Source organism: Oryzias latipes, chromosome 16 (assembly GCF_002234675.1).
Source record: "Oryzias latipes chromosome 16, ASM223467v1".
NCBI classification, from domain to species: Eukaryota; Metazoa; Chordata; class Actinopteri; order Beloniformes; family Adrianichthyidae; genus Oryzias; species Oryzias latipes.
This window is the reverse complement of record NC_019874.2, coordinates 22,856,334-22,867,294: the sequence shown is the minus strand read 5'-3', so window position 1 is coordinate 22,867,294 and position 10,961 is coordinate 22,856,334. Positions and strand designations below refer to the sequence as shown.

At 39.3% G+C, this 10,961-nt stretch overlaps 1 protein-coding gene across 2 annotated transcripts; it reads left to right on the top strand.

Moving 5' to 3' along the window:
* Positions 1 to 75: 75 nt before the first annotated feature.
* mtf1 (metal regulatory transcription factor 1) lies at positions 76 to 10,349 on the top strand. Of its 2 annotated transcripts, none has more exons than XM_023963884.1 (11): positions 76 to 188; positions 1,186 to 1,706; positions 3,066 to 3,304; positions 4,097 to 4,228; positions 4,547 to 4,620; positions 5,763 to 5,896; positions 7,097 to 7,174; positions 7,323 to 7,422; positions 7,501 to 8,117; positions 8,372 to 8,441; positions 8,640 to 10,349. In XM_023963884.1, the coding sequence occupies exons 2-11, from the start codon at positions 1,245 to 1,247 to the stop codon at positions 9,137 to 9,139; spliced, it is 2,406 nt and encodes an 801-aa protein (XP_023819652.1). In that variant the 5' UTR covers positions 76 to 188; positions 1,186 to 1,244; the 3' UTR covers positions 9,140 to 10,349. The 2 variants fall into 2 exon arrangements, with proteins under 2 accessions (XP_023819652.1, XP_023819653.1); XM_023963885.1 differs by lacking the exon at positions 76 to 188 and adding an exon at positions 694 to 974.
* The last annotated feature ends 612 nt before the right edge of the window (positions 10,350 to 10,961 follow it).

Here is a 10,961-nt window from a genome sequence, read left to right as displayed (position 1 = left end):
TGTCTGGTATTTTTAATCTGCATTTAGATGGGGTTTTTTTCCTTCCGTTTTTGTAGTTCTTTTTTTCTTAAATTTCCCATGATTCGTCGCGGACCTGTGACGTAGTATGGTAACAGTAACAGTGTTGGGAGGAGAGAGGAAGAAAGTACCATCATTTTGAGAATTGGCTAAAGGCTTACATTTTAAAGGTAATTGAATGTCATTTGCATCTAACCGTCTATCTTTGGGCTTCGCACACCATCTTATAATTTGGTAAATTTAAGGTTAATGTCACCGCTGCAAGATCATATGTCAACTGTCGACAGCCAACATTGCTAGTTGTAGCTAAAGTTAGCCGCAAGCTAACTTGCTGCTACCTAGCAAATCTTTGCTTGTAGACAATTATGTGTTAGTTGACATCTTGCGTAATGCTAACTAGCGGTAATTAAAAAAGATAAAATATTTTAACCCACTCCTACATGTCAGTATGATTGGAGTTTTCCTTTATGGAATAACAACAAGGAAAAATAAGTGCTTGACTAGCTTCGACATGCACACGAATAAATAAAAATACGGAATGTTTTAAACGTGGCCTGTAATATGTCTATTTTAAACACTGCTTGCTAACTTTTGGCTAACACCATCAGAATCATTTTTTTGGACATTTTTGTTTTTAATTGAGTAGAATTTTTGTCACTCGAACCGAATTATCGTTCGATTATTATAGACGTTAATTTGTAATTTTCATCCTTTGTTTGTGTTTAAAATGTATCTAGAAATGTTAGCTAGGCTCGATCATGAGCATAAAATTCAAATGTCGTATTAACACTACAAATGATGTTCTCTCAGCTTTTTGGGGGATTTTTAACGGAATTTAAATTGTGCGTTTTGATGTTGGGGTGTATGTTAAAGTTTACAGTTTTCGTGTTAAAAATTGGGCATTTAGTTGAAACTATATGCAAAAGGAAAACTTAATATCTTCATAATTTTGTTTGGTAAGTTTGTGATGGATGCTTGTTATCTCGGTTGTGCTTACCAAATGTTAAACTTTAAAATGCTTTTATTTGAACGTTTACCCTTAAGTGGCTTTTATTGTGTGTGAATGTCGTGCGATGTAGAAATGTGCTGCGTTCAAGGAACACCCAAAGATGTGCAGTATAAATTTTTTTGATTAATCAAGCAGTAATTTTATTTCATTTTATTTAGGTTGTAAGTACAATACTTGGGCAGCCCTCCCTTCTAAGGAAGGTGAGGCACTGGGGACCATGAGTGGGAATGGCCCTCATTCAGAAGTGCCAATGTACTATGAGGTGGAAGTTGATCCCCTGGAGGAGGGAGATGAACGAGACACTAAGATCCGCTTTGAGAAAGATGATCTGATTCCTGAATCTTCATCCTCCTCCGGCCGTGTCTACGACCGCACCACTGTACTGATCGAACGGGACCCGATTCGATTAGATGAGGAGGGGGAGGAAGAGGGTCACTGTGGAGGAGATGATGATGGAGTCACCTTCCTAACTGAAGGAGAGGGTGATGGCGATGAGGAGGATGGCTCTTTGGGCTTTATGGCCGACACTGACGGGATGTCACAGGGTTATGTGCACCATACAATTTCACCGGATCAGATCCAGTTCACAATAAACCCAGGTTCCACACCAATGCCGCGCAACATAGAGGGAGCCACGCTCACGCTGCACTCGGAGTGTCCAGAGACTAAGCAGAGAGAGGTAAGCCTGTATAATAAATCATTGTCAAGTGTAAAATATCACCATTTGTCTCTTGATGAAAGGTGTTAGGAGGAGTGATCCAGGTAGTGTTAAGATAATACTGTATCTGTTTTACTGTTTAACTGTTGTTTAACTGTTGGAAAAGATTAATTTCTAACTGTTAAACGTTTCTTGTAAAAGTACTGATTGCTAAAATAAAAGGAAAAAAATGTGATGGTGCTGTTATGGTGGTGGGGGCAACACTGAAGATGGTGCCCTCTTTCGAAAGCAGTGTCTTGTGAAATATGCTGTTGCAAGCTTGAAAATGCAGGAAATGTTTTACTGACTAGCCTCTAAAGCCCCAAGGCACAAATCACAGAAAAAAATATCACACAAGATAGATTTCACACAACATGCAAGCTCAGAATTGTTATATTCTGTTATAAACAAATACAAATAGGGGTTAAAATCAAGGCCTTGTGTTTTAAGTTGAGGTTGTGTAGGACATCCTAGACAACCAATGATTTTTTTGGTTTATCAGTCTTTTTATTTCAGTTTTTGGCCCATTGATTTTTCTGCATTTTATTTGCTTTTCTAAATGCTTTTAACACAAAAACAGACTAATTTAATCATTTTGGGTACATTGCAAATCAAATGTGATGCACTACTGACCTTTGAGTTCTGTATTATTACTAAAAAAAAACTGGACTCTATTTTCCCAATTATTTATTCTTTGATACAGCTTGTTGACATAAGTGATGCAGGGTCGTTTCAGGTCAAACTTTAACTCACTGAGCACGTAGACCTGGAAAAAAAGGGACCAGAGAAGTGATTTAAAAGTCTATGATAAAGACTAAACTTCCAGTGTGCTATCCAGAGAATAAAATGAGTAATATGCTCTTCCTAGCTATACTGTATTTATTAATCTTCAGTTATACTTGTGGTTTATATGTTAGGAGATCAATACATCTTGAGAGTTGTCACTTGCAGCTGAGGAGTCCAGCGGTTCTAAAGTGCTCTCTGGTAGCTTCATTTTTTGTCTGAGTTTATTAAATAATAGCTTTTTTAATCCTTTACACAAAGTTAATTCACAATAGCAGGAAGCTAATATACTGCATTGGACATTATCACAATGAACAAACGTGGAGTGGATGTATGGAAAAGCTTTATTAAACTTTGCACAGCATTTTATATGTATTGTTGCCGAGTCACTGAGTTTAAATCCACTACGACAGGGTACAATGTGTGAGATTCATTAAAAACAAACAAGCTGGTTATATCTTGTTATATTTAAGTTGATGGAAGGCCTTTTAGGAAATATTGGTGTCATTTTCTTTAGGACAGTTTCACTAAAGTTGTTCCGTTTTTATCCTCCTTCAGGTAAAGCGGTACCAGTGCACATTTGAAGGTTGCCCAAGGACTTACAGCACAGCAGGAAATCTGCGGACGCATCAGAAGACACACAGGGGCGAGTACACCTTTGTGTGCAATCAGCAGGGCTGCGGGAAGGCCTTCCTCACCTCGTACAGTCTCAAGATCCATGTCCGTGTTCACACAAAAGAGAAACCTTTCGAGTGTGATGTGCAAGGCTGCGAAAAGGCATTTAACACGCTGTACAGGTGAGCCTTCACAGGTCTTGATTGTTGAAACTTTAGTCTGTTATTTTGTTTTGTTTTGTAAGTTCTTTGAGAACTGTTTCATCTGTGAAAGTAATTAAAATTTTCTGGATTCTCTGAGGTACAAGGCACCACATGACAGCAGAAAGTTTCTGGAGCCACTGTGTTTACAACCTCATTAAGATAACTTAATGAAACTTTAAAAAGAAAACAAATCTTTGATCAAAATTAGGTATCTTTAATATTTCTTAGATGGAGCTGTGCTATCACCTTATCCTTTAGTGCAAGTTATTCAAGTTATAAACTGGCCAATCAAATGCCTCAATAAAGATATGTGGAATCGCGTCAAACCTTTGAAACGTTTGACAGATTGTTTGTTGCCTGCTTTCAAGTGGCATGGGTGTGGACTTCCAACAAGCTCACTCCTGATTGGCGAGAGTGGTTGCCATAGGAATGTTGACTTCGACCAATTCAGACCAACCACTGCTTACCTGCGAGGTCTTGCTCCAAAGTAACGGGCAAAAATGGCGACTGAATTGACTTTGTTGGAGACGGAAGGAAAGAATTTTCAGTGGGTGACCTCACACCCACTCAGTCCAGTTCCTGTATACAGTCAATGGTCACAACCAGCACAATGGTCTGTGCTTTTCCTCATCAGTTTTAATGGTTTTGTATTCACCAGTAACATTAGAATACTTCCTCGAGACTGTACAGCAATTTCACAAAGCCTCTATTTACTTTTGTTTCAAAGGCTCCCATGGAGGTCTAATGACAAATACTTGATTGTCTCTGCAGGCTAAAAGCACACCAGAGACTCCACACAGGCAAGACGTTCAACTGTGAAACAGAGGGATGCACAAAGTACTTCACCACGCTCAGCGACCTGAGGAAGCACATTCGCACACACACTGGGGAGAAGCCATTTCGGTGAGCATTGCCTTTAACACAATAGTTTTAATCCTTTCTTAGCTTAAACTGAAGGATTTGTGCAACTAATCCTCCAAGGTGGTGGTAACATTCAGTTTAAGCTTGGAATGGATTTTTTTATATTGTGTGGCTGCACTGCAGTTATAAAGCTGAATCTTTTCTTTTTCAGTTTCAGTTTGAGGGATTTATTTAGTAAGTTGGTCTATGGGAGCGTAGTCTTTAGTCGTGATGAATTATGAAAAGCACTGTGTTGACAGTGTTTTTGCTTCCTATTTTTCACTTGATCGATTTTAATTATGCCTTATTGCTGCTGCATAGGTGTGATCATGATGGATGTGGCAAAGCCTTTGCGGCAAGCCATCATCTAAAAACGCACGTACGGACACACACGGGTAAGAACCGAACTGTTTCTTACTAATACATGCAGTTATTTCGATAACTGTCCCATGTGTTTGATTTTATGGAAAGGTATTAACAGTGACAGTCACTTATCCGTTATGAGAGGCCTAGGAAGAGAATCTTTGAAATGTCATGGTGAATTGACCTTCTTCCATTTATACCATTGATCGTTTTGAAAGTTCCTTCATGCTAATGAGTATTGATTAAGGGGGCACAAGCCACGATTCGGCACAGTTGCTGCTTGATGCTTGTCCATAGGTGTGTTAACCTGAAGCTCCACCTGGGGAGGAGCTTCCGTCCAAACCTCATCACTGAGGACACGAATGATAAGAGATCAGGTTTATATATTCTGAAGAACTATACTAAAGCGTCGCTGCACGTCTCTGAAATTCTTCAGAAATCAGTCAGACTCTCCCATTGAGGAACAGCAGCCATACGGCACTGTGGCAGAAGAACCAGTGGGAGGGGCTTTATAGTAGTGAAAGAATGAAAATTAGTCTATTCTAACATCCCCTGATTCTTACTTTTTTTTAAATTTCCTTTTTTTTTTTTTAAGACGCAATGTCTCAAAGCGCATGTGTTTATATGGGCATCTTTTATAAAAAGTAATATCTTAAGTTCAAAGATCTCACTGTTTTTTTTCTATAAATTGAACCCAATAAGCAAATATTTAGATAATATAATACATTTGTGTCTGGGTATATGTTTTCAAGTAATTGATATGATATATGCTTTATTAAATCTTTGTTTAGAAGCTTTAAAAAATAATAATTGTAGACCTCTATTTTACTGTTTGTTTGTTTTTTTTCTATTTCACTGATCCAAAAACTGATCCAAACTGTAATCTGTTGCCCCCTAGTACTGATGTAGATTTCTGTCTTTTTTCCTGAGACTCTTTTGGCTGCAGTAGGTTTAAAATAAAGATGCATCATTTTCACGTTTTTCAGAAGTGAACAAATAAAATGTTAGATTCAGTGGTGGGTGGCTCTAAAAAGTCGCATAATGGCTTCTCACTTACCGCCACCCATATTTTCTTTTGAATCTGAACAGGTCAGCTGTCTGCATTCCTGCAGAGTAGTCTAAAGCACATTTTGCTTTTTGTTTCATTCATTTCCATTTTTTTTTCCTTCTCTAGGGGAGAAACCATTTAACTGTCCCAGCGATGGCTGTGAGAAGACGTTCAGCAGTCAGTACAGTTTAAAGAGTCACATCCGAGGCCATGACAAAGGGCAGCCTTTCAGTGTCACCCTGACCCATCCACACTCTGAAGTTAGTCATGACACACTGCTCTCTCAGGATGAGGAACAACTGCTTTTGCTGACACTACACTTGTCTTGTTCAGCATTTATAGTGTTCACCCTGTGAATATAACTGTGCTGGACTCTGAAATTTTAGAATATTTCTATTTGTGCATTTAGTATGTTTGAAGTCGATATGTTTTGACACAAATCACTTGCAATGCAAAAAGGAGTTTATATTGCTTCATGGAAATAAAGTCCATGCTTTTTCTTAAAACTTACAAGACATAGCCTCAACATTTAAGATAGCTGGCAGGAATCCAGGTCACCTCCACATGGAGGTCAGCATGTTGGGTTGTCTCTTAAAAAAAAAACAGGGATGTAAAGGAGACAGATAAAAAAAACATTTATTTTGCAGTTTTGGTTACACTGCAAAAATGAAATCTTAGGAAAGTTAAAAGATCCTTGTTTTGAGAAAAACTGTGTTACTTTCTGTTTTAGAAGAAAAATGATCTTCTGAAAAAGTTTTTGAATGGTAAATAATTTTAGTTTGAGGAAACGTGTCTTAATGACTAGAATATTTTGTCTTAAAATAATAATTCTTGGTATGGCTATTTTTCTTACCCTATTGGCATATTTTTATTTTTGCTTATTCATAGAAAATCTGCCAGTGAGAAAAAAAATCTGACATATTTCACGCTGTTTTTGCAGTGTGGGGATGTAAAAGATACAGATATGTATCGAAAAATCGATCGAGCGCTGGGAGTAAGATTATGTTAAAGGTATAAAAATCGATCAGGAAGTAAATGATTGGTTTTTGGCAAACTTTGTTAGTTTCTCTTCCTGTTGTGCTCGCTACTGTCTTCTTTTTCATGTATATCTGATGCAAACAAAAAGACGACCAATCACAAGCTTGCTTCTACCAAGTCGGGTCAATTCAAATTGGTTGAGGGTGAAGCACAGCGAGGGATGTGTGTGTTGTGTGAACTAAACATTTTTACAGCACTTCAAACAATACCTGATATATTATACTATAGGTTTAGATGGCGTCCATTTAGGTAAAATTATTGCAGCGCATTGTGTCACCACAAAGTTACTTTTATCCTTTATGTATTGATTTGTGGATCAAATTCACACCCTTAGTAAAAAAGCAGCAGAACAGGAGGACTAAAACTTGGTGCTGTTTATCTCCATGTCTGTTTTCACAACAACCTGTTCTCTTTCATTTCAGGATGCAAATCATTCACTGTGCCTCAGTGACCTGAGCCTGATCTCTACAGATCCAGAGCTTAGGGAGAGCATTAGTAATGTAAGTTTTGGTTGATTTTGTTAATCACATCCTCTCTTCTAATAATATTAAACACAGTTTTTGCCATGATGGCAACATTTATGCAGATCATTTCTTACTTTAGGTTAATTTGTTGGCTGCAAACTCAATAGAATATTTTTTTTTACAGTCACAAAATCTGGACCTCAGTGTGACTCAGGGGAAAATCTTGGAATTCATCTTCCAGAGTCCTGAGAACAGTGTCAGCCAAGATGATGGCCACCCCAATGGTAAAACAGCTTCATTTTAACCTGCTTGGACTGTTTGTACATGTACTTTGAGTAACAAAGTCTTCCTTTGTTCTTTAGAGAGGCTTGCCGAAGCGTTTAGTCAAGAAACTCAACGAGGAATGACAGAAGCCTCCTCTATCATCTCTTTTTCTGTCAATCCTACATACTCATCTTCCTGTTCCCACAATGCAGCTGTCGTTGAGTCTTCCTCACAGCATTGTCAGAGCTATTCTTCTCAGACTTCCACAGTCAGCGCTGCTGTCAGCTCAACACAGCCTCCCCCTTTTACACAACTGAGTGGGCCTCAGCAGATCTCGGATGTGCCTCAGGCTTCAGTTCAAGCAAACAATGTTACACCCCAGCACTATGTGGCGCTGCAACCCACATTCCTGCCCTCGGAAGGTGACACGCAAGCCAGTGTTCATCCTCCAGCTGTTCCTGCACTGGCCCCCACACCGCCTGGCCCTGTTGCTGTTGCAGCCCCCCCAGCAGAGGGTCTGGTAGCTGTCACTCAGCCAGTGCCTTTGGCCAATCCTCCTGTCACTAATAGCGGTCCCAGCCTGGCTCCGGCTCCCGCCACCATAACGATAGCATCAACCCCAAACCTGCTTCAGCCCAGCCTGGTCATGTCTGACCAAAACCTACAGTGGATTCTTAGCAGTGCTGCCAACAGTCAGCAGAACCTGGAGCAAACAGTGAGTAGTGCTTCTGACGAGGCTTTGCAACCAGGAAATTCACTCGATATCTTTGTAAAATCCTCCCAAAATGACTTTTGTGTGTTTATTCATATATATATATATATATATATATATATATATATATATATATATATATATATATATATATATATATATATATATATATATATATATATATATATATATATATATATATATATATATATATATATATATATATATATATATATAATGTATGTATTTGTCCACAGCCCCAACAAGGAACTCCAAAAGTTGAAAAGGTCTTCTTCACTACAGCCATACCAGTGGGAGCAAACGCTGGTAAGACAGCTAGTAGTCAGTCGTTGTTTCCATGAAAGACTGTAACAATGTCAAACTCATTCTGTCACTAATATTGTTGCAACATTGTGACTTAGTAAAGGGAAAATGGTCCCTCGCAATATCAATATGCAATATAGACAATACATGTTATTGGTTTAAAAGGAAATCAGCTTCATTAAAGTTTACTTTCTGTTTCAGGCAGTTCAGTCCAACAAATTGGGCTCAGTCTGCCAGTCATCATCATCAAACAGGAGGAATCATGCCAGTGCCAATGTGCCTGCAGAGATTCTGCTAAAGACAAGAACGCAAAGAGTGCCTCCTCTATCAGCTCAGCCCCAGCGCAGCCGCAGCCACAACAGCAGCCGCAGCTGTCAGATCCCCCTTCCTCGCTGGCATCCGGACCTTCAAACCAACCTGCCGCCTCATCATCCTCTTCATGCTGCCTTCCCAAGTCTTCCTCCACAGCGGATGAGTTGAGGCCCGATGCCCCTTCTTCTTCTCCTCCCTCCTCATCCACAGCTCAGACCTTTTCCACTTCTGTGAGCAACGCAGCCACAAGCACCCCCCCAACCGATGGCTTTGCCAGCATGGACGTCTCAGACTTCCTTTCCATGCAGAGCCCCGAGACGGCCGCTAACCTTGAGGCTCTCTTGCTGGTGGCAGATGAGTTCAACATGGCCACAGATGGGAACGCCTAGAGGAAGCGCTTTCCTCAAGTCTGGCCTCTTCGTGTGTTGCACCTACAACACCGACGACTCTCCTCAGCAATGCTTTTTGTTTTGCCTTGTGTTTCTGAAGTGCATCCAGAATATATCCATACCTATAACTTGGAATATGTTTTCAGTTGATTCGTTTTGCAGTAGCATAGTCTTAAAGGACAGAAATTACTCATTTAGATTTAGTAGCTTTTAATGCTAGAAAAAGGCCAGGAAGTCTTTTGTCATTTTGATTTGTATATATAATTAGTAAATATATAAATTTATAACAAATGTTGTCAAAGCACTGATAACCGGTACTGTATTGCAGGTCCTAGCAAAGGCTTAGTTTGTATGCAATTGCCCAGAATGCACTGTATTTTGGTGAACTTGACTTTAACCAATCATTGCTTTGTAATCGACAACGGTTGAAGCGCATCGTCTCACGTGTAGTTTGGAGTATTATTGAGGAAGATGGTTCAGACCATGTGATCATTCTTTTTCTGCGTCTTTTAACCTTTATTTACTCATCAGGAAAAGAGCCTGTGATCAGATATTTAAAAGTCGCAGTATGACTTTGAACTAAAGAATATTGAATGCTAATTTATTTAAAGGCTTGACTGATCTATTCAACTGATAATTGTATCTTAGTGAGAGAGAGAAAAGAATTAATATATTGTTCTAGTTGTTTAGTTACTGAATTGCTTTCCCTACCTAACGTGCATTGCTAAAAGCAAGTTTGAGCAAAGAGGCTCCCGCAGTCGACTGCACAGCGAAGCAAACGATCCCCTCGGCTCAGTTTGCCCGCAGTTTGAACGGAAAGCAACTACTGTCAACATCCCGTGATACTTTTTAGGGGTCGTGATCCTCTCAGGGATGCATTAAGTCATAACCGATCCCAGATCTTCTAATTTGTTACTCAGATGTGTTTTCATGGCTGAAAGGCCCAAACTCATTAGCCCTACGTTCTGCTGCACTCTTCCCGTTTATTGCACACTGTCCTGCGTGGAGGAATGGGACAGCTTGTGAGCCGAGGTGCAGCACCACTACAGACTTTGTATCACAACTGCTGTAAAGTAGCATTCGAGCGACAGTGTCCTGGTGACCGTGTAAATATCTGAAATTCTATTGTAAACATTTTTGAGAAATGTATAGATAATTCTACTAATTGTATTTTTGTAAAGATTTTTGAATTAACAGAGTTTATGGGTAATGTGTCTTCTGTAACCTTATCTTTCCTTCTGTCACATCAACGCCCAACAGTTTCTGCCATTTGTTTGCGTCAAACGACCTTTTGTACAGTTTACATTTGAAAGTGTAAATGACATGATCTGCTACATTAATTTCAATCATTTTTCTTCATGTGGGACTCAATGCAATCACAGCAGAGAAGGCATTATCTCCTGTCCATAAGAGTGAAGCGACTTGGCCTTACGTCAACTGTTCTTTGAACCTCCTTGCCTTGACTAGTTCTCCCTCAGACAACACGCCAATTCCCATTACGCAGACCGACGTGATCTCAGAAGCACATCTGACAGAAATAAAGGATTTGGTGGGTAAAAAGAAAAGAAAATTCATGCATAAATCGCATTGCTAAATAAAACCTACAGAACAGTCATGATTGAATGATTCCAGAAAAACGGCTAAGACACAAATGTGTAGTTCAGATCTGTTTTGTGCTTTTAGAGGCAGTAATATAGCCAAAAATATTTAGCTCAATGTTTAACCATCAAACAGCACTTGTCTAAAACTTAAGACAAAGGAGGCAAACCTCAACATTCATACACACTATTGTGTAGAAAACTATGCAAATTGAAGCGTTTGA